Genomic DNA, 24,945 nt, shown 5'->3' on the forward strand with positions numbered 1-24,945 from the left:
CTGTCAGTTACAAGCAAAAGCTCACAGTCACAGAAACAAACTCCTAAAAATCACACACCTCTATGACCAGTGGGCTTTCCACTCCCGACCTCCCAGACCTACAACACCAATGCTGTGACACGTAAAGCGTTCTCTATACATAGTATTCTATTAGATCACCACACGGCCATCTTGGTAGGAAAATGACAGGTGATTGTAATACATTAACAGGTGATTCTAATCAAATGACAAACACAGCCAATGAGTTGTGTGTATTGTAATGCGCCATATTGGTAGGAAATGCATATGACATCATGGGAATACTATGAATAGCACACAAACCTGAACACCCTCAACACAGTTTTCACCCTCCTCCCATCCAGCCGCAGATACAGATCCTGGATCTGTAGAAAAGCTTGTTTCAGCAGGAGCTTTGTGCCCTCTGCCATCGCGGCTCTCAACAAACTGCCTCAATAACATCATGTACTACTTTTGAGATATTGTTATCTGTAGTGTTAATATGTCTAATACGTCTACATGTCTGTGTGCTGTGAACAGTGAAGGACTTGTATCACTTTTCTTTAGTGCTTTCGTGTACAGGCTGTGAAAACAAATTTCCACTTGGAGGACAATGAAGTACCATCCATCGATCCATCCATCTATCCGTCTATCTGTCTATCTGTCTGTCTGTCCGTCTGTCCGTCTGTCCATTAGTGACATGGTACTGTGATATGACAGCAAGGAGCAATTACAACATGCAACAAGTGACTGTGTGTGTGTGTGTGTGTGTGCGCACATGTAAAAAAGCTAAGCCCTGTAAAACTCCAATACCCATCTATGCTTTCATTTGTGTTTCAGAAAACAATAATCCTCAGTCTATGTATGCTTACAGTATATACTTGCACTGTATTTTAATTTAAGGCCCACTTGTTATATTAATACATATCACTTGTAGATAACAAATGTGTAGTGATGCATTTCTGAAACCTAATGTATCCAAAACAAAATGTATGGCAACAGATTTGGGAGAAAAAGCCCTGCCTTCACCTGCAACTATTATTAATGATCAGAATATTGAAGTTGCGGATATATATCAGTATTTGGGAGCTATAATTGTTTCTAAAGTAAATTTTGATCTTAATACTGACAATTTGAAAGAAGGGCCAATAGAGACTGTAGTTTCATGAAAGCCTGATGTTTTTAACATGAATAGAACAATGATTTCTCTGCTCTGTGTATATTTTATTCAATAAGCTGTCAGCTTCCAGTCTCTAAGCCTGAGAGTGAAAAACAAAACTGCACAGTGAAAGTATCAAATAAGGTCATTAGCATTCGGCACACCACTAATGTGTATGTAAAACAAGTCTTCCGCAAAGTCCAGAATATCATAAACCGCCCTAGTCACTCCCTTTGTGTTGCAGGTTCAGGCAACCACAAGCGACGGTAAATCCAACAGACTCAAGTTCTCATTTATGCCCCTGCTTGGCTGTTTGTTTTTGCCACTTTACATTGTTCATTTGACGTCTTAATGTGTTTATTTACCATGTCTTACATGTTTTCTCTGTATTTCATCCGTTGTGAATTCTGGATGTGTTGTGTTTAAAGCCTTGCTGCTCCAAGTTTCTCCCATTTGGCACAAATAAAGTCTTGACCTTAAAACAACTCAGTTGTAGAAAATATTGGTTCATGATAAATAGGACTTACAGATGATCAAAAAATACAAACCTTCAAAGTACAAAGTTCAAAACTGACAGTGGCTTAGCCTTCAAAGTACAGGGCAAGGAATTTGACTCGGCATATACTGTACATGACATATTTAGTCAGGATCTCAATTACAGTGCAAGAATGACAATTGGAAAAACTGTTTAATCCTGTCACAACTTTCTTTTCTACACTATCCCTACAATTGTTTCTACTTCTACTGTCTAAAACAAATATTTAGGAAGCAGACAGCGCCAATAACAACATAGCAGTCCTATTCTGCCTGTGGTTATTTGTGTATTATTTGTCTTTGTAGGGCTGTTGACTGATTTGCATAGCCTGACTGTGGCTCAGGCCCTGTATTGTACTGCAGGGTTCTGCAGGGTAAACACAGCATAACATTGCGTGTAGCTATACCAATATGGCCACCAAACGTTGACTGAGGCAAATCTGTAGGCTACTGTTCAGCAAACCCAGTCTTGGTTTCTATGTGGCATTAATTTGCACTTGCTTCTCAGTGTGAAGATATTATTTGAGAAAGCCCTCAAACAAACAAATGTAGCAGCACAAAGCACTTTAGGACTTTATCATATTAAGTATATTATGTATTATGTATGTTTGAATGTATAAATGTGATAACTGTTTTTGCTGTTCTTATTTCATATATTTTATTTATTTATGTGTGTGTTTTGTTGTCTGTTCTTAAGAGCTGCACTGAGGCAATAAAGGCAATAAAGTAATGAATTGAAATGCAGAGCTTAGGCAGTGGGCAATTTGTTTAAAATAGGGTTAGGGTTACAATTGATTTACAGACTGCATTTCATGTGCTGGGGACACTTAATAATACTAATAATAATAATAAACTTTATTTATATAGCACCTTTCAAAACAAAGTTACAAAGTGCTTCACAAGACAAATTAAAATGGTGGTCAACAAGTAAAAACTATTTTAAAACAGTTTAAAGGTTATACAACATTGGGAAGGAGGAATATGAGGAGTATAATAAGTAAAATAAAACATTATAAAATAATTAAGATAATCAATAAAATAAGGAACAAGAGAATGACTTTGTATAATAATAGGTTTTAAGAGGTGACTTAAATGGTGAAAGTGAAATCAGACCACAAGCCCTGAGAAAGCACACTTATAAAACTATGTCTTTAAGAGGGATTTAAAAGAGGATAAGGAGCTTGCCAGTCTGATCTCCTCAGGGAGGTTGTTCCAGAGAGTGGGGGCCCTAACAGAAAAGGCCCGGTCACCCTTGGTCCTCAGCTGTGATTGTGGAATGGCTAGCAGAGCCTTGGCTGAGGACCTCAGGTTGCGACCGGGCACATACGGTGTCAGAAGATCTGAGATGTACTTGGGTGCGAGTCCAGAACAGGCCTTAAAAGTCATCAATAATATCTTAAAATCAATTCTAAAACTTACCGGAAGCCAATGAAGAGAAGCTAAAATAGCCTCTTTTTTGGTTTTGGTGAGTGAACACTTGACAGTGTTAGTGATTTTCAAAGTCAACCAACTTGATCTTGTGACAGCGCCAAACCCACTTTGGGTGGAGTTTAACTCGACCTGGACAGTGGAGTTACATTTATTTATGGTGAAGTCCACTGAACTTGCATTCTCAAATGCACACTTCACGTTCAGCGACCTAATGCAGTTTCACTTGCAATTCTTAAGGGCCCGCAGACCCCAAAAAGAGAACTGACTCTTATTGCAACTTGTGAATGAAAGTTAAATTTTCAGTTACTGAATACCAACATACAGATAGCTAGTATTTGAATAAAGCAAGTGAGATAATCCAGAAATACTAATATTGCACCTGTCAGAGTCTGTGCATGCTACTGATTTATTCTGAACACAATCAGAGCTTGCACTGCACAAGTACTGTGCTTTTATATAGCAAAGCATCCCAGAGCCTCAGAGATCCTTGAGTTTGCTTGAAAAATATAATCCTACTTACTGATGAAGCACAGTTGCAAGTGTTGCTAGTAACAGAGAAAGCAAACGCTAACTAACTATCGAACTAGTGTTAACTAGCTAACCTGAAGTAAAGGGGATAACGTTACTGATAACAAAAATGAGAAAAGTTTAGTTTAGAACGGTCTAGAGAGAACGTTGAGTGATTGCTCTGCTTGCTCTTGACAAAGAGGATGATTAGTCTATTCCACAGTGATGATGTAATTTAAGTCAACTTAAGCCAATGTTACCTCCCTAAACAACCCATATGTGTGTTATTTGTTCTTTTTCAGAATGGAAGTGCCTGATGTAGTGCTTTGAAAGCTGAAGGAGAACTTGAAGGAGAATGCTTGATTTGGTAGACAAATATCCATGGAAAGTTGAAACGCTCTGTCCCTGTGTTGACCAGTCCAGATGGCATGGAGAGATACCATCAATGCAAATGGGCTTTCGGCACAATGTGCGCCATAACCTCTCCGCCACAGACACACGTACACACACATACTCTCCCACGCCCCTCTCCAGTTCTCCAAGAGTCTTTCTAGTCCAACTCACCTCCGTTCCGACAGACGCGCTCACTCACTTTGAATGTTGTCTAATTCTGATGGGCACCTGCTGGCTATGGAGTACAGACTGCTTTAAATCTGCTAATTACACCCAGGTACACTGGTAAAACATCTGCTTTCTGGACAAGTAGAGCATCTACGGCCAAGGTGAGAGTATTTTTTGAATGTAATGTGTTTTGGCTGCCTGTATTTCACTGAAGGGCTGGATTAATGAGGCGATCTGAACAGGATACTGCCAGTGCTGGATTCCACTAGTACTACTGTACTTTAAAGAATTTTTCTCCACAACAAAAAAATGTGATAACTTGTGAGAAAACGACAAAGCAAATGCACTATAGTCCACATGGGCAGATGCACGTTAAATTGATATACTGTTTACTCTACAAGTTAAATTAATATGTCACATGAACTACACCCTGATTTCTTTTACTTATTTCTCTGTCGGTCCATAAAGCCCTGCATGCTCTAAGTCTGAGCTGACTGGATCTTGTCTAAATTTGAAAACAGCTCTCCTGAGAATTTTGGTTCCTACTTATGCCTTTAGAAACTCAGATCCTGTCACAGTAAAGATGAACTACTGCTCAATTTAACAGTTCAAATGTTATTCCTGTGATTGAGAATTGTCCAGTCAGTATTTGTTCCAGTGCCAAAAACCAGAGAACCAAGACACTGATTTGTGATATCATTGACAACAAATGAGTGACTAGCTGTGTGGAATCAGAATGATTGAATGAGTATTTTTACTTTTATTCTAGGACTAATGGTTCTGAAGCAAAAAAATGCAGCAGTTTTACCAGGGGTCTGAAAAACTAGTGTAGTGAATGTTCACTAAGGCAGACTGAATTACCCCCAAACACAGGGATAACATATTGAATGATATTCCCCTTTATGCTCTTCAGGCTTCAACAGTCAGCAGCAATAGCAAAATTATGACCCTGGATTAAGCAACAATATCCTGAAAACCTAAACACGTCAAACTGTTTTACAGTTTTATCTTTAATAACTGATTTTCTAATCTGACATACCGTAAATAAAGCTATTGTGTGTGTGCAATGTTTAATATATTTGATGGCATTATTATGGTGTCTGAAAGTACAGAAAGGTTAGTTAATGTATGCGTACGTGTGTACATGTGCATGTGTGTGCGCACGAATTAATGTGTGTGTGTATGTGCGTATGTTTATTTGTATGTGTGTGTGTGTCCATATGGGTGTGTCTGCTTATTTTTATATAGCATCTTTCACAGAGCAAAGTCACAAAGTGCTTCACAAGAGTAAAATAGTTCAAATAAGGCCAGAAAACAGTAAAAAAACAATAAGACCTTGAAACAAAAAGATATAAAAACAATAACGCATTACAGACACAGAGGCTAATCAAAGGCCAGTCTGAACAGAATTGTCAACAGTCCGCAGATCTCAAGTCTAATGAAAGAGCGTTCCACGGTTTAGGAGCCATAGTTTCAAAGGCTTGATCACCTGTAGTTTTAAGTCTAGAGCGAAGAGTCAGAAGACCTAAGTGACCTATGTGTCTGTTTTGAGTTGGCTGTACTGTTGGTCCAATATTCATATAACATATGTGTAAGGTATGTCCTACCTTCACAAGAAAATAAGGTGGTTATAAACTGTACAAAGTTCAAATGGGTAAGTCATGGTAGGTATGTCGTACTTTCACAAGAAAATGAGGTGGGTATACACTGTACCAAGTCCATATGCCCTTGACCATATGGGTGTGTGCGCACATCGATGTGGGTGGGAGTGACCAGTGACCAGTGCACTGTTCCAGGAAGCAGTCAAAACCACCAACTGGTTGCCTGCTGTTTGTATAAATGATGGAAATGCAAAGTGATGCAAACCCAAGTTTGACTAGCTAAATGATTAGCTTGCTGTTCTTCGGGGAAAAAAAGCTAGCTGGTGATAAGAGTCTAAAGTAAACTTTAGAATGAACTTAAATTGGAAATCAGCACAGATGCACCGCTGTAGGATTCATAGTCAAATACAGACTCTTTTGGGTTGTGTTGAGACAGCTAATAGAGACAAATACGACTGGTGTTTTTTACTGCATTACTTACCATCAACAAATCCTATGAAAATAACAAAATCAACAATGCGTTTGCTCTACTCCCTTTACTTTCTGACTTCCCACGTACCATTTTTAGCCGTCAACCCGGAAGTCATTGGCTCCAATTGTAAGCTAAAAACCTTGAAATACAGCTCAAAAAGACAAAGTTTCAGTTTTAAAAATTGCTAACTGTTACCACAAAAAGTCAGGCTGTTGTAGTTATTACCAAATCAAATTCAAATGGGAACAAATTCTTCTGAGATCGCAAATGTATTTACAGCCGGCAAGTTGTTTGAGGAAAAAGTTGGCTGGCCCGGTGCATCACAATGATGAAATATTCTGCCCAGAGCAGCAGCATGGCTCTTTGACATGTTTTTAACCTTTTTTTTTTAATACAATGGAGTTCTATGGCTGCTGGGACATGGCTTCATTTGGCACCGACTACATGGACGAGACTTGTTGGCAAAACAAAATCATTGCTAATTTTGTTATTTTCATAGGATTTGTTGACGGTAAGCAATGCATTAAAAGACACCAGCCTTATAACCCATTTACTTCTGTCTACATCTAGTTTACATTTGCCCCAATCATTTTGCAATGCATGATGCATGCAATTAGATTTTTTTAACATTTACAAATTTTTCACCGTTGTTTAAATACAAACTCTACGGTGACAAAACCATCTTGAAATTAACTGCTGTCCCGGCAAACAAAGATGCCCAAATAAGATGGATGTGAATGGATGGATAACATGAATGTGACAACAAAGTTTGTAAGGTGATATGCTTTGAGAGATTATTTCCTGATTTTCTTCCTGTGGGTGTCGGGTGATTGACAGTAAGCAGAGCGTAATGTAAAGCAGCACTGATATGAAAACGCTCAACTCGGGCCCAACAAAATATAGATAAGACAGAAACTCTGACAAAACCAAATTGAGGCTTCATGTGTACTGTGACGAATTATCTAGCTTGGGCAATTTTTAAGTCTGTGTGAGTTGTTTTCCATTCTGGATTTCAGGAATTAATAGCAGCAAACGGTTTCTTTTCTCAAGGAGAGGGGCCACCTGACAATGGGCACACTTAAAAAAACACCTGTATTACCCTTACCATTAAGTCTTGTGGTTTGAAAACAGAGGAGCTGAGTCTGTCTTTGCAACAGCAGGTGAAAGCGGCCATTAATTTCTATGATCACACCATCGTCTTTTACAGCACAGTGCTATGGCAACAAACATTTAGCCACAGTGGGAGATGGATTCGGTCCAGTCTTGAAAATCAGTCAATCAGCCTAAAAGCACATTTTCTAGTGTTAATAAGTGTTGATTTTTCAGTTTTCTACCCTACTGTTCATTGTTCATGTTGATTCCATTGTTGGTTTATCTGTTTGATTTTGTTTTCCACCAGAATAACAATGCAGTCCAGGTCTCTTCAGTTCCTGGTTGGAGCTGTATTCATCTACTATCCGGTAATGATGCTTCTCAATCAAGTGTATAATATATTCATGGATTGCATTATTTTATGTGTGATGTAGTTTACCAACAGCATTTTTTGGTAGAATCCCACTTCTCCATAGCTTAGAAATCAGATGTTATCAGATGTAATGAACAAAATATGCAAAGATTGTAAAGACTTATGCTAATAGAGCATGTGTTTAAATTTCCCTTACACGTCACATCATGTCACATGCGAAAACCCACATGAATTCAAAGCAAATGTGCTTTTTTGGATACATGTTGGTTTTGTGAAAATGACATTTTCACCTGTGAATTGTCTCTTTTCATATGAAATTAAGTTTTCACATGTGAAGCCAAAATTATTATATAATGGCAGGTGAAAACATGACCTGAAATTTTGACCTGAAGTTAAAACTGTCACATGTGATTGAAGTAAAAAATTGTTCGCATATGAAAATTAACGTGTCCAAAAAGCATGTGCTTTGAATTCACATGTGGGTTTTTACTTTTTTTTCCCCATTCTATTCATTTTTTGAGAATTATGCTGTAACATTACAGGCAATTTTGGAGTGTATGTCCATGTATATTTGACAATCTGAAAAGTTTTTTGGACCTGTAAATTAATATATTTTAACCAGTCTGAATTAAATCTACCAGATATACCAGATCTCCCTCTCTGAGCAAACGCCGATGGGTGAGTCACTTTGCTACATTATCATGAAGGATGCTTCGGTAAAATACCACAGAAAACCTCCATATATTGTCAGCTGGACCGATAATACACTGAAAGACCTATTAAAGGATAAGGCTGGTGTTTTTTAATGCATTTCTTACTGTCAACAAATCCTATGAAAATAACAAAATCAGCAATGAATTTGTTTTGCTACAAGTCTCGTCCATGTAGCCCAATAAAGCCATGTCTCAGTAGCCATAGAACTCCACTGTATTAAAAAAAACTATTAAAAACACGTCAAAGAGCCATGCCGTTGCTCTGGGCAACATATTTCATCATTGTGATGCACCAGGCCAGCCGACTTTTTCCTCAAACAACTTAATAAGCCACCCGTAAACACGTTTGCGATCTCAGGAAAGTAGTGCCATAGCACCGAAAATAGTCCCCGGCGTAATGAAGAATTTGTTCCCATTTTAATTTGATTTGGTAATAACTACAACAGCCTTACTTTTCGTGGTAACAATTAGCAATTTTTGGCTGGACCGCAACAGCGGGGCCAGCCTTACAAACGCGAATGTCTGTCACTGACTGACTGACTGACTGACTGACTGACTGACTGACTGAGTGATCAAGTTACACCATTGTTCGGCCGTGGCACGTGGCACATCATAGGATCACAGAGCCATAAATTTCAGTTTCGTTTTCTCCGCCGTCTAGTTTCTCCGCTGAGATCAGGAGCCCATTTATCCCACACAGTAAGCAGGCTGACCAATATCATGGATGTAAGCTGAAGCTAAAGTAGAATCTATACAATTATATCATATCACCGTTTATGTCGATGCATATGCGCGAGCTCAGTCCACCTGAAGCCCCTCTGTTCTGAGAGAGACACAAACAAGCATGGAGGTTTCATCATGCCGAGGGCTTATTTCCGACCTTCCCGAAGTTTCCCGGGGCCACGGTTCCGGCCAGTGCCACTAGCTGGCCGCCGATTTGTTCCCGATGATCCGGCCGAGATTTCGGCCGGGGTCCCGACGACGATGCGCCCCCGGTGTCCGGCGTACAGCGTTTTCGGCACCGACGGGTAACAGAGCGCCTGGCGCTTGGATCGGCAGGATCAATGCGGGCCGTGGGTGGAGACGACAGCGGTGGAGAGAGAGACGGGACGCGCTGGAACGATCAGTATGGATGTATGGACTATTATTCTGTATTAGCAGTCTACAGTGGAGTTAGTTACACCATTGGTCGGCCATGGCACGTGGCACACTCATACACGGTCCAGCCATATACTAGGTTTTGACCTAGTCTTGTTAAAATTGAAACTATGTCTTTGTGAGCTGTATTTCAAGGTTTTTAGCTTACAATTGGAGCCAATGACTTCAGTTTGAAGGCTAAAAACGGTACGTGGGAAGTCGGAAAGTAATGGGAGTAGAGCAAATGCATTGTTGATTTCGTTATTTTCATAGGATTTGTTGACGATAACAAATGTATTTAAAAACACTAGCCGTATCCTTTAAAGCAGCTATAAAATTAGATTTAAATGACAATTTTTCTTGTCTAGGACAGGGTCATGTGTTACATATATGAACACTTACAGGATGTTAACATACAATATATTATAATATATTTATTTATATATATTAATACTTTCATAATATGTTCATTTTATTATATGGATTACATAGACTGATTTTTGTTACTGTGCTTGTTTAGCACTTCTCACACTTAAATGCAAACATGAATTTTTATGTAATGATTTCCTAAAAGCTATTTGACTTGCTCGGACAAGTCACTGTTTACTGTTGATTCAAATTATCCTGCATAATATTACTTCACTGACATACAATAGGCAAATAGATATTTAGCCTCGGCAGTACCACAAGAGAGACAGGAGGCATATTTTGTTTCCCCCCAGCTTTTGAGTGTAATATTACAGATGAACTGAGCACAATGCTTGAAAGTGATGAACATCAACAAAATTAGAAATTGCCTAATGACATTATAAGTGAAGCACTTAATCCCCAGTTGCTCAGTGGAGCTGCTCAATGGCCACCAGGATCAAATTGTGGTTGTGCTGGGCAGCTCCCAGGTGTGAATGTGTGTGAATGTGAAGCAAACGTTATTGTCTCTCATGTTATTGTTTTAGATATCTACATTGCTGAGCTAATGGTGGAGAGCAATGTTACCCTGGAAGCCAGCACCATCCTGTCAGTTTTGAATACCACTAGTGAGTTGGAAGTAAAAGATGACACTGGAAATATTCACAAAGTGACCATCTCACAGTCTGAACTGGTAGCAGGTATTGTGCTGGAACGCTTTCTTCTTTCTGAGATTATTATTCCAAAGCATGTCTTCTTTACTGCAGTGGAGGGAAAATTGAAGAGGTGGAGGGGGCATGCAACATATCATGCAACATATCATGGTGTATGCCTTAAGGCAGAAATGTGCTGGAAGCATTGGACATGGGAGTTTTCAAAAACAAAACGTTTTACAATTACTCAACATGTAGTAAAAGCATCAAGTGCCACATCACCACTGTGACATGTCTACTCTGACCTTGGTTTGATTTTGGAGCATCAGTAGAGGACCAAAATGGCTGTTCTTCATAAGGTTTCTTGACCTGCACTGACCAATGACCTCCTTCGAGGCAAAATTACCTTAAAAGGCGGTATACAGTTGTTCATATGTATGGACAAAATATTTAAAAAAAAGGATCACAAACAGATAGTTCCAGTCCTCAGTTCTGATTGGCTGAATCACACTCAAAACCACTGTAAAATAATCACATTTACATGGTATGTGCCTTAGACCAGTGATTCTCAACCTTTTTCATATCAAGGACCCTAATTCAGTCCACATTAGAGCCATAGACCCCATCTGATGAGATTTTGTCTCTCGGACCCAAATCTGAGAATATTTTTATTGTCAGATATTATTTTGTCCAGAATCCCATGACTATCTGTATTGTAGGTAGAGAGACAACAGAGAAACTATGATCACAACAGTCATTCTTCTACATTTTAATTACATTTCACTTTAACTGTGTTAACTTCTTGTAAATGAAATAATGCTGAAGTTTAACAATTCATCAGTTTGCTGGGGACCCCCTGGAACACCCTCAAGGACCCCTGGTGGTCCCTTGACCCCACATTGACAACCACTGCCTTAGACCACTGAGCTACCAGGACGCCCCTAAACCTTCCTTTTAAGGATGTGGTTATTGTTTTTCTCTGTCTAGAGTGCCTGCTTGTTGGAGACGAAACGACTTGCAACTGCTCTGAAGGTTACATTTGGAGCAATGACGTATGCTACAATACCACAACATGTTGCAATGAGTCTTCTTGTTTCAAGAATGTGTCCCACTACACACCCCTCTGCATTGCCAAAGTCAAAGGTAACAGACTTGATGCCAGTTGTTCTATGTTGACTGGTGAATACAACGAATATAGCATAAGTACATTTAACTTTTCCTCTGTCTTTTTAGTATTTGCACTGCTATTTTCTGTTGAACCATTCATAAAGTATCACAAATGATTTTGTTAATTTGTATTTAACATTGTAATAAAAAAAGATGAGGGACCTGTAATTTAGAAATGTTTCTGAATATTAAAGTAGACAAATATACTTATTGTTACTGTATGTGTATCAGAATTGATAGTCATGATAATCTTTGCAATTAACGCAGTTCACATCAATGGATCAGTTACACTGAAATCTAGCACCTGGGATAAGAGCAAATGTGACCAGGTACCTTTCACTCTCACTTCAAGTTTGTACATAGTTCTGAAGACGCTTGTCAGAATTGTCTTTTTTTTCTACTCTCTTTCTGGTTACGTACTTTTCTTCACTCATACTTTTTATATTTTTTGATCCCTTCATATTTTTGTTTATATTTGTGTGACAGGTCTCCTTTATTGACAAAAACGCAAACCTAAATGACATGATACTCTATTTATTTTTTCAGGTTGAAACTGCCTTGAAAACACTGAATGGCTTTGAGGGCATGAATATCACTGGACAGAGGTATTGTAAGATATTGATTAGATACATTTTATGTAATTCCTTTTGTACCAAAGAAGCCCTTTTTACCTACCACAGTCTTATAGTGCAGTATTGTATATTTGAACATAGGAACATATTAACACATATTAACACTTTAACACATGGCCTGTAACAAATACAATTAGTTGACTATAGCGACAAACCAAATAGGGAATGAATAGAGTAGAAATTCATCCCTCCACCATATCTTTAGACCTACTGAGAAGCTTGTGGCTAGATTCAAGTGAAAATCTTACATAGACTGCCTTTAACCCCAACATTAACCAAAGTTGTTTTACTTACCAGAACTAGCCTAAAATGTTGGCTAGTATTTTCATGCAATGACCATGTAAAAATGCCATGTTCAGGTTGTGCTATTGTTACAAAATCTTTTTGTGGTGGAGAAAGGTAATCTTCACAATTTTTGTGTCCACAACACAGCATAGTTTGTCATTTCACAAAATATTGTTGTGATTCCTCCAGACTGATCTCACAGAAAAACGTTAAATTAACACTACATGTTAACAGCGAATTACATGTTGGTGGAACTGTGTTACATTTACGTGTTCCCAGCACGATACGGTTATGTGAAGGCGACACGACTATAAACAGGAAGTAGTGTGACATTGAAATAGCACGGTGGCTAGTAAGGGTGATGTAGTCGGGGATGGTGGGTGGGCGTATACATTTGTCTTTGATGTCGGAGACTGAGGTTCGATTCCCAGCGTTACCAGAGGACATGCAACCCTAAGTCACACTTTCATTTTTAACGAACGCTTTTCTTATTTAACCATGACCAAACCATCTCTCTAACCTTAACCAAGTTGTTTTAGTTGTCTAACCCTAACCTTAACCAAACTTGTTTTACTTGCCTAAATTTAACCAAAGTCGTTTTACTTGCCTGAATTTAACCATTAACCAACCTTTGGGACGTAATTCAATTCATGGCGGAGGAAAGTTTTCAAATTTGTGATAGAGAAACATATTTAAATTCGTGGTGGAGGAACATAATTCAGGTCGTGGTGGAGGTACGTTTTTTTGGGGACTGCTCATTGTTCCGACGGCCCATTATTGCAAAACCCCAATAGTCCGAAAAATGTCCACCCATTGGACCGAAAGCCCATTTGTCCGACGGCCCGTTATCCCGGAGGTGGTTGGGTTGAGGCATGGGATCACTGAAGTTAGGGTTAGAGCAAGCTTACGGTCAAGGCTGTCAGAAGCCACGGTTGTGGATGGAGCCAGGCATGGAGTTTTTGGACTATTGGGGTTTCGGAATAATGGGCAGTTGGAACAATGGCATGGCACCCGTTTTTTTTTACTGTAATACGTGTCCACAACACGTAAGTCGCTGTTTTAGAGGTCATGTTCATTTCATGTATTTTTGTGAGATCACGGTGCATTCCTCAATAAAACATGCTCCCCGTTCCTTCATGTGTTAGTGCCTTGTAAAGGATGTGTCCTCCTAAAAATGTGGTTATTGCCAAGTCGGCAAGCCCCGTTCATGTTGTTCTCTTTTGATTTGAATTGTGGACCTGTTTGAATTGTGCCCCCTCAAAAAATTTGGTAGCACTACACCCCTGATTCATCTATTTTTGCTTTGCTTCCATTTGTCATCCTTCTTCAAAGCATCTACAAAAACTTAAAGGAAGGTAACACTGGAAATTGTAACAGACATAAACATGCTTTAGCTAGCTTCCTGAAAATGTTTAGATACTCAGTTTTCTGACCTGCTACACTGAGTGCTAGCCAACTTGGCGACTATGAGCCACTTGGCCACTAGATTTAGCGACTTTTCAGACCCCCCGGTGACTTTATTTCTCAAAAGCGACTAGCGACAAATCTGGCGACTTTTTCTGACCATGGGGAACAATGTAAATGTGTTGAATCACAAACTATTTGCCAATAAATTGGTATGGCTGATGCTGGTTTGCTCTACTTCCTTGTCTTAATCCAGTGAGGTCTGATGATGACAGTGCTTCCAACACAGCGTTGCCTCCCTCCCTCCGCTGAGAGCGGAGACTGCAGGTTATATAGCCTATTGATATGTAAATTATCATATGACGTCATCTGGCGACTTTCTGAATAGCCAATAGCTATAGACCAATGATGCCCATAGACCAATGATGGCTAATTCAAGAGAGGGGTGCAGCCAACCGAGGTAGAAGCGAGGAAGACATTGCTAGAACAGTAAGCTAGCTAGAAGACATAGAAGCAGTTAATTGAAATATATATATTTGTCCCTTGCTCTGAGCCTGGTAGTGACAAAAAAATGATTGATTTATAACATTAGAAAGCACAAGAAAGTGCATGCAATTACACAGACAGCAGCTTATTATTGCCAAAGTGCATCATATCTGTCAAGTTAGCATATAGTCTCAGTAGTCAGTTGATGGGACTTACTTGTTAATCATTTGCCCTCTCAGTCTATCTCTTTCGCCAGTTTATCCTATTGGTTGTAAGGAATAATGTTTCTAAAGAGCTGCTGTCCAGGTGTGCATTGAAACTCTGATGTTGAGTTGCACATATCTGTGAGCATAGCTGTGTAATATCCGCACATGTATCACTTGCCTCCTTTGCACTCTATTGTTCCTCATACAATAACTGATTGATTGTGGATAAAAGTGTGTTTAAATATGTTGTCATCCATTACGTTTTCTTGGCAGAGAAGACCTACTAAACCTAGAGGACTTATAGAAGTATGCTGTTTTGGGTGACAAAGAGAATGTTTTTCCCTGTGCTCTTTTTTTATCTTTTCCATGGTCCCTTTGTCTGGTCACGATGACTGATTAATATATTGGGGTGTCGGGAGATGCTTGAAGAGGCAGCTCATGTTGGAGGTTCACATTCACAGAGTCATGTTGCTCATGCTGGAAAAAGACAATTTTTAGTCTACCGGAATGAAATATGGCTGTAATATGGGTCAAAGACATCAATGCAAATACAATTTAATTGCTGTTAAAATTACTATTGTCACAAAAAAAAAAAGATTACACTGTAATCATTAACCTATGATCTTTCGTTCACCCTTTGCCAACTCCTTCTAAGGGAGAGCAACCACATTGCTGACTTTGAGGCAAAAGTCAGTGTCCGATTTGAGACTTTTCGACTTCAGCATGCAGTGACAACCCTGGAATCCAGTCTTGATGCTTCAGTTCTGGTTGACACTTTAGGTTAGTAAGTAAAGTGTCACAATTTGTGACACAATTGCTCAAAATATTTTAACTTTTTTGTGTGTGCTATTTTGTTTCTTTTGATTATGGTATGAACACATCATACCATAATCAAAAGAAACAAAATAAGATTGCTATTAGCTGTACAGTCAGACCATAAAGCATTCAGCTTCTGGGGCGTTTGCACATTGTGTGTATTTCAGTATTATGTCATGTTTTGCACTGGTTATGTGATTATAATCTGGCCACAATGCATCATATTGTCTCTTGAACAGACCAAAAATAAAATCTTTGGACATTTCTAACCTTGCACTACTACTAAGGCAGTAACAGTAGTTTGTTTGGAATAAATATACAAATAACTTGGTAGTTAGCATGAGCAGCAATAGCCATCATGACTGAACAGACAAAGTAAAGACTGGTACCTACAGAAACTCAAACTTCATTAACAGAAAATCAGTGTGATCTCTGGGAAGTGCAGTGCAAAAACACCACAGCAATGACCACTTCAAGCTGCCAAATCAGACTACAATACAATTTGTGGTTTCTTTATTGTAGAAAACAACATTCCAAAACAGCAAATTAAAGCACAATTTCCAAATGGCTACATTGTCACCATCTGTCAAAAGTGATACCAGAGGTGACATACCAGACACCATTGGTCTGATTTTGACAAAATTATGCATTTTGGCACTTTGTTTTGCTTAGAAAATTACACTGATTTACTTGATGGGTGTGATATGATTAAAGTTAGTTAGTTAGTTACTTTTATTTATATAGCACTTTTCAAAACAGCAGTCACAAAGTGCTTCACAGTTGATAATAAAAATGCATAAAGTGCACGGAATGAAAACAGCAAGTAAAATACAATTTATAAACAGAAACAAACACTCAACAATAAAAGCAAGATAAACAACAAAACAAAATTAAAAGACAAATAAAACCAATAAGAATTGCAAAGCAACAAACTTATAAAAACGCCAGCCTATACAAGTGGGTTTTTAAAAGCTCAAAAAGGTCAAAATTTCAAACTTTGAAAGGCCATAATAGCTTTACCACTAGTACAACTTTGATGGAGGGATCTTGTTTCTGATTACTGCAATTTTGCTACATGTAATTCATTGTTACCCAACCCTAATAATGTGTATTTTACCCAACCCTAATAATGTGTATGTAATAATGTGTATTTGTATCGCCGCTCCTCACACAGGAATAATCGCCATGGAAGCCCCAAACACTTCGGTGTGCTACCTCTCAAACCTGACACTGAAATGCACCTTTGAAGAGGCTACAGGCAGCTCTGGCTGGAACATGAGCAGGAGGAATGAGCGATTTGAGCTCAACAACGGTAGTGTGGTGAAGCTGAACAACAACTGCTCCACAGAGGAATACAAGTCTTGTACTGAGGTCAACCTCAGTCAGGTGACAGGCAAGTGGGCAGGCAAGTACAGAGGATTCACAGTGGCTATACTTGCCTATATCATGTGTATGTAGCTCTCAATTATCTATGAGTGTCATTCTAAAACACTAAAAATCCACCTTATGGCAAAAAAGTAACCTGATATTCATATCTCAATAAAAAATACTCATGATACATCCTCAAAATGTTTACAATTTTGCAAACAAATATTAAGTGACTTAATTATATTTAATATGACTTTTATGCCAGTGATAATTTTGTCATAGTGGAACAAAACACTTCATTGACATAAAATGTACATGGGCATCAATAGGAAAATCAGTCTATTTTTCTAAATTCTTGAAGAGTTGATGTTTTGGAGATGCAAGCTTTCTACAACACACAGACTATATTTCACGTAGGACCCTTATAGCCTTTCTTGTAGCATGTAGTAGTAGAAGTTCACCTACTCCACAATCTAAACTAGGCATACACTCAGAAGTTTATCTTAATTTATAAGTCAAGACTGATCTTTACTAGTGTGTACAGTAAGAAACAATTAAATGAAGGGCTTTAATTCTGAAATGGTGTATATCCATTGTACAATTCAATTTCAATTTATTTTTTTAAATAAACAATGATTCTATCTGCAGAAAGGTTTCAGCAGCCATTTTGTAAAAGTAGGTGGCAGTTATTTTAAGTGGTTAATGTCTCATTTTTTAACAAAACTAATTTACCAAGACAAGTCCACGTCAGAAAAGTGATGTCGAGACTGACACTGGACTCAAGTACTACAGCCCTGCCACATATCCACGTGGTCTAGGTCAGAATTGAAAAAAAAAACGCGACTCCATGCAGCTTTTTGCTGATCACACTGATTAAAAAACATCAGATCGGTGTCATATGTGAGGGACAAAAAAATCTGAATTGGAAAACTTTCAGCTGCAATGTGAGCGTAACTTAAATGTTCCCCACAGGCACGTATGAGTGCGGATTCACCAGTGGGTCGGTCAGGCACACAGCCAAGACAGAGCTGGCTGTGGCGCTCCTGCCTGATGAGGTCACCATGACAAGCAATCCTCTGACAGCAGACTGTTCGAAGGGAAACACGTTTGTCGAGGTGAAGGTCAATGCCACCATCCTGAACCAAACAGAGACATTTAATGTTACATGGTCCTACCGAGGCGAAAATGAAGTTCAAGTAGATCCCACAGGTAAGACAAAAGGATCTATCTATCTATCTGTCTATCTGTCTGTCTGTCTGTCGTAAATCCCATTCAGAAGAAAGAGGCCGCAGCACAAAACAAGCCCGCTTAATATATATGTTTTGACATTGCTTGGAGTAATAGATGTAAATGTGGAGTTTACTGGAACTCCAGGTAAGCTGTCAGTCACAGACATGCTAATTGCTAATTTACCTTTCAAATATTCCCCTATGATTGTCTGAAGCTCCTGGTGCTCATTTCAGTTCCTATATGTGGTACTTCAAGTAAGCTGAAATGAATGAATGAATGAATGAATGAATGAATGACTTATGCTTCGGAACTGTGTGGATGTGAATTGAATTGATCAAAATAACTGAGGCTAATATCCAACTTCCTTTTAAGCTTCTGGGGATAACCTCATCTACAGCGTTAAAGCTCAGATCAATTGCAAACCCACCACCGATGCGCAATATGTCAGCATCACTTTTAAGAACATGAGGCATCAACAAAAAAGTGAAAGAGTGGATATTCCAGTGATTTATGGTAAATGAACTTTTAATAAAGTATACATTAAGAACAAATTCCTATTCACAAATACAACATTTTAATGAATTTTAATTTAGAGATGAAAAATGTTTTAAGTATGATTTGATGTGGACATAATTAAAGCATCACCTCACGATTAACATTTTTTTTTTTGTAGCTGGTAAGAGATTTTGCAGCAAAGAAGTGTTAAATGGTGAGGAATGGCCAAACACCCCGGATGGAGACACAGTGGTTAATCACACATGTGAAGAGGGCAGGGTTGGTTATAAGTCACGGACATGTGAAGGCGGTCAATGGCTGATTGTGTACTCCTACTGTGTCAGGGTACAGCTGAAAAAAGTTTTGAATGCAGCAGAGGTGAGTGTGGCATTACAATTCAACACTATTGAGAAACATTTTGTGCAGAAATGACACAAATCACTATTTTGAAAAACTGTGTGCTTTGTACATTGTTACAAATGACAATATGGAGATTCTGTATTGTTACTTTTCTAGAACTTCAAGCAGGGACTAGGGGCTACCCAGGAGGTGGCTATGGATATATTTGAGGGGCTCAAGAACAGCTCTAGACCCATTACAGATACAAATGACAATATGGCTGACTTGACCGCATCCATCAATGTTCTAAATACAATGGCCGGTGCATCAGAAAATATCGACTTGAAAGAAGATGTCTTTCCTGTAAGCCCCCTTGTGGATTACTAATATTCTTGCTCTAATTACCAGACATGCAGCCTCGCTTTCATGTATCATATTTCAAACTTCGGATTACGTATGTTGTATTTTATGACTTAATACAGATGAAGCTGTCATAAAGCTCTGTATCCTCTGATACTGTGTATTATTTTAGCATATTGCTGTCGTCTTGTGAAAACCTCGTAATTTTCATGTTGTAGTTTCAGTTAAAGGATGAATTGGTTGGCTTTGTTTCTGGGTTCCTTAAAAGTTGATGTTTTTGAGATACAATTTTTTTTACCTGATAGTATACTGTAACTGAGCACTGAAATTATTTATTGTCCATTTTAGGAGTTTCTTGGCGCAGCAAGCAACATGCTGAATCAGACATGGGATGGGGTCAACAAATCCCTTGAAGAGTCCATGTCGTCACATTACCTCCAGTCTGTGGAGGGTCTAGTGAAGAATATCAAGGTCAACAACAGCGAACGATGCAACACTGAAAATCTAGACCTCCAAATCTGCTCAAAACCTGACTGCAATACCTCCGTGTTTGACATTGGTGTCAGTATGAACAGGACCTCCGGAATCTTCAAAACTGTCGCTGTGAAAAATCTAATGGAGAAATTAACAAACAACTTCCACGACACGGACCGCTCCAGCCTCTTAATATCAGCCACACTGGAGGGCAGCACTGATTCGTCCGTACAAATCACACTGAACTTCCCCAAGAACGAACCGGATCGCGAAAAATTTTTCTGCGTCTTCTGGGACCCCAAAAAGAATGATTGGTCAGATGAAGGTTGCACGTTGAAACCTAGTCATGGTAACCGTACCCTTTGCCAGTGTAACCACCTGACCTCGTTCTCTGTCCTCATGTCCAAGACGCCCGTCGACCTCCCGTTCCTAGACGAGATCACTTACGTGGGCCTGGGTGTGTCCATCTGCTGCTTGCTGCTCTTCCTCATCATTGAGGCTCTGGTGTGGTCATCTGTAGTCAAGACCAACCTCTCACACTTCCGCCACACCGCCATGGTGAACATCTCCCTCTGCCTCTTCCTGGCTGACTGCAGTTTCTTGGCTTCCTCCTTTCCTAACAAGCTCAGCGACACCTGGTGCCTAGCCTTGACTGTGTGCAAACACTTCTTTTTCCTGGCCATGTTTGGCTGGATGCTGTCCCTGAGTGTCATGCTCATCCACCAGCTCATCTTTGTCTTTAACCCGCTAAGGAAAAGAGTCTTTATGTTCTTCTCCAGCATCATAGGCTATTTTATCCCAGTCATCATAGTGGGAGCCAGCTATGTGTATTACAAATACACCGAAAAGCCCTATCACAATGAGAATTGCTGGCTCACCTTCGACGGGCTCTTGAAAGGCTCCATGCACGCTTTCCTCCTCCCTGTGGGAACTGTCCTCATAACAAACCTCTTTTCCATGGCTGTGGTCATTCTAACTCTGCTGAAGTCCTCAGTCCCTGATGGCAGCAAGGCAGATGACAAGGAGACGGCCAAAAGTATCCTCAAGGTGGTAGTCTTCCTAACACCGGTCTTTGGAGTAACATGGATTCTTGGCTTCGTTCAATTGAGTCTGGAAGGCAAAAAGGGGATCATGTATGCTATTGTTGCTTACAGTTTCACCATCCTCAATTCCTTCCAGGTATTTTAAAACAGTTAAAAATCTGCAATGTCTGTCCAAAAATAAATGTTTGAAAATTGTTATACTAAACTCGTCTTTATTTTCAGGGCCTCTTCATTTTTCTAACAGGATGTTTTGCAGAGCAAAAGGTAGGATGGTCAAGTATCTTTATCAATCATTATTTATCACTCTGTCACTGTCATGTGTTGATTATATCGGTAACCCTTCAATTTTACAGTCACCTTAAATACTAGGTATTTACCAAGTACTAAGTAGAATACTTAGAAATGGCTGAATTATTTTGAAAAATCACTGGTATTACTCATCAATTCAGGTAACTGCACTGGACATGTTTAGGATGGTAACAGCCCAAATTTAAATTCCAATTCCAATTAAATTACTTTGTAACTTACTATTCTTGCCATGTGTTTATCTGGTAAATAGGGTGACTGCAAAAGGAAGGGTTACCAATTTATCTATCAGCTCCTTTGACTATAAACCAACCCATTTGTGTTATTAATAACAGGTTCGAGAAGAACTGTTCAAGCTCATAATGGCTAAGGTAAGTTTAGAATCAGGTCTGTCCAGTTATACATCATAAAATGAAGGAAACATGCATGCTTAATTTAGTTCATCTCTCCCCTCAGACACCATCAAAAGGAAAAAGTGAGAGCATGAGAAATTTGACTGCCACCACAAACTCAAAAGACAGATGAAGATTGAGGTCTGTATTATATTTGTGTCATTATTATCCACTCTTTTACTTGTGTCCATGAATTTCTTGCAACTTCAATGCTACATCTTTACCATTTCAGTGAGCACTGAATTTCAAACCTATGGCTGCATTTAAATTGCAGTCCAAGTGAAAAGATGTCATGTTCTGATCACATCTGAGTTTGGTGATACTCTCCACACAGTTCTATATTTTTAATGTTCATGATGTTTGTGGTCTGACTGTCTGTTCATGCCTTCTTTATAAAAACATAACGTTCAATTTGTGTAGGGAAGAGCATGTGCTATATCACCAAAATCAGAAACCAAATCAGAATACCATGGTATTCACTAAGTGTGGAAGAAGAATGGAAAGCGTTCCTAATAACGCTACTCAAAAAATAAAGTGTCCTTTTTTTATATTAGTTTTTTTTTAAAGTGAATTTTTTTGGCCATTTTGACCATTTTTGGCCAGTTGACGGCAGAGATAGACAGGAAAGAACCCAGGACGTTGCGGTTACATGGTACGCACCTTAGACCACTGAGACACCAGGACACCCTGTTATGGTCATGCATATGTAAATTATATGTAGATTTTATTATTTTGCCCACATAATGTGTATTTGTAGGTGAGGCCATGCAAATCGAAATTGCACCCAATTCAATAGCATTTCGCAACACCAACTCCCCCAAATTATTGTAGTGCATAAAAGATCCGTTGAAAGGTGGCATAAAGAGTTTACAGGAATAAATAAAATATGATAAAGGGGCTATTTGCTTGCACAGTGCTCTTATTTTCACTTAATTTGCATAAATCTCTCAGTGAATAAGACAAAACTCATGCAACTTATGTGTAGAAAATCCGCCGATCGCCCTTGCAAAACAATGTTAGTGAATCTGGACCTCAGGCCTCTCACAGGGTGTTAATCCCAGGTCTTCCATTTGAAGGGTGTTTTTCCTAATCACAATGCCACCCTACTTCCCATCTTGGGTTACGTCTGGGGTATCTTGGGTCTTCAAAACCAGATTTATGTATGATATATTGTTTCTCGAATGGAAATAGCTTTGTTATTTTTATTTTTTTGGAAGTGCAGTACAAAAAAAACTATTATTCTATCCTATCCTATTCTGATTGTTTAAATAGCAATGAAAATATCAGTTGTGTGCCCATATCGACAGAAAATCTATTTGAGGGTGTGCAAATCCGCCTTATATATGTTATAAATATTTGATCATCTCTGCATTTCAGAATGTGATTACTGAGCAAACCAAAGGAGACTGCAACTCACATGCACGCAACTCCATTTAAAGCCTACAAGAGAAGACATCTTGCAATTTGCTTCGTATTGGACTAGTTCCTTGACAGCTACTATGGTCAAGGTGAAAATAAATAAATAAATGAGTTTTGTGAAATAGGAGACGAATGTTCTGAATATATCCATTCAATTGATTGAAAAGTATAATCATCATCATCATCATCATTTGAAAATAACTGAGTCTGGATAAAGACTTCACTTTCTGACACAGAACTGACTTAAAATCAATCTCAAAACCTGCCCTGGAAACTAAGAGTTCCTGTATACATTTTTATTTTCTCTTTGATAGGCCCTGTGCAGATGCGCATTGCATTTGTTTAAAAAGAAAAAATAAGCCTATTCTACCTTAACAAGATGTTTTCTCTCAATTATGAGCCCTTTTTTCTTTTTTCTTTTTTTTAATGAAAATTACAAATGTTTGTCATTAATCTGCATGTCATCTGCTGATTTTGTTATACTGAGAAAAAAAAAGAGAGAGCATCTGCCATAGGGTCTGACCATAGACTTATCTTCCATACCTTACATGGTTTTTATGTTTTCATCATAAAAATGTATTTTGATAATTTTTTAAGAGATAAAGTTACTTGTTCAAATGTTTACCTATTATGCCAATCTGGTGATTTAGAACAGTATTTTGTCTTTAGTTCCAATTAGGTTAAATAAATCTTTTGCAATTGTGAAACCTATCAGAAGAAGTTTCGGATGTCAGTTCAGTGAGTTTGTACTTGGCAGATCATCGGGTAAAAATAAAGAGGGGTGGAGTCGTATGCTGTAATGTGCCAATTTAAATTTTGTTACAAAAATCTTTGACGATGGGGCAATCCCATATAGAGAGTAGATAAATGTCAGAGATGCTTCTAAAATATGCATATTTTCATTATCAACATATACTATTTATGTAAAATCTTGCGAGTAAGAGAGATTTTGTTGTAGCTATAAAACAGGCTAAGTTTCTGTAGCTCTGATGACATTTTAATAGCGTAGATTTTTATTTGGCGCTATTATGTGAAGTTTTTCCATGTAAACTATAGTTACTGTGTGATTTGTTAATGGTTACTGTCTTAAACTGCTTTCTGAAAAATAATGAATGAACCAAATGCATAAGTATGACAGCCTCCTTGGTTGCCGTCATGTGGTCCTCCTTACATACCCAATAATGTAAAACACAACCACTATTTCTTTATTAGCTTTACACTGTGGGATGGGTAATGATGTCAGTCCATGAGGCCACCATTTTATGCACTTGCTCCATGAACTTAAAGGGATACTTTGACATTTTGAATTTTGGTCTGATATTTTTTCATCACCAAACACTCATTACAAATGTAGGGATGTCAGGATGGGAAATAACATCTGAACTGGCACTTCAGTTAACGTAATTAGCATTCCACACTGAAACCAGTCTGTACCACTAACAAGTTAACAAGGTAGGGATGGTAATGGCAGGATGTTAGCAATGTTAATATGCCATTTTAAGGGTAGAACAAACACAGAGATTGTTTTCCATGTACATGAAAAGTGCCTCATAAGTGAAAAACAAAAGACTGAAATTGAAACTATCAAGGTATAGCTTTAAGGAGAGGTTTTTAATCCATATCCATTGAAACCAATTTATTGGAAGTTTTTTGTACATAAAACAAAATAGATTATTTAGGAATAGTCAGGCTTGGTGTAATAGTTTTGTTGAATAGCAATTGCTGTAAATTTATACTATTTTACATGAACCAAAGTGCTTCACTTTACATCGGCCTGCTGTTGCCTGTATACTGTTTGTGTGTGTAACTACTATATATGTGTCATAAAATATCCAATGAAATAAAAGAACATTAATATAACACTTGTTTTTAATCATTCTTCATGCTA

At 38.5% G+C, this 24,945-nt stretch overlaps 1 protein-coding gene across 2 annotated transcripts; it reads left to right on the forward strand.

Annotated features, from left to right (window-relative positions):
* The first annotated feature begins 4,215 nt into the window (after positions 1 to 4,215).
* On the forward strand, positions 4,216 to 24,893 carry adgrf3b (adhesion G protein-coupled receptor F3b). 2 transcript variants are annotated; one of them, XM_071543812.1, is made up of 18 exons: positions 4,216 to 4,350; positions 7,662 to 7,722; positions 8,369 to 8,405; positions 10,531 to 10,683; positions 11,623 to 11,778; positions 12,070 to 12,131; positions 12,349 to 12,407; positions 15,471 to 15,595; positions 16,806 to 17,036; positions 17,972 to 18,208; positions 18,602 to 18,742; positions 18,903 to 19,102; positions 19,241 to 19,426; positions 19,772 to 21,076; positions 21,163 to 21,204; positions 21,582 to 21,617; positions 21,703 to 21,779; positions 23,016 to 24,893. In XM_071543812.1, exons 2-17 carry the CDS (start codon positions 7,669 to 7,671, stop codon positions 21,769 to 21,771), a joined length of 3,093 nt encoding a protein of 1,030 aa, XP_071399913.1. In that variant the 5' UTR covers positions 4,216 to 4,350; positions 7,662 to 7,668; the 3' UTR covers positions 21,772 to 21,779; positions 23,016 to 24,893. The 2 variants fall into 2 exon arrangements, with proteins under 2 accessions (XP_071399913.1, XP_071399914.1); XM_071543813.1 differs by lacking the exon at positions 19,241 to 19,426.
* The last annotated feature ends 52 nt before the right edge of the window (positions 24,894 to 24,945 follow it).

This window comes from Centroberyx affinis, unplaced genomic scaffold (genome assembly GCF_046629955.1).
Source record: "Centroberyx affinis isolate AG114_WGS23_722 - 3 ecotype Tasmania unplaced genomic scaffold, CSIRO-AGI_Caff_v1 ptg004379l_1, whole genome shotgun sequence".
Taxonomy (NCBI): Eukaryota; Metazoa; Chordata; class Actinopteri; order Beryciformes; family Berycidae; genus Centroberyx; species Centroberyx affinis.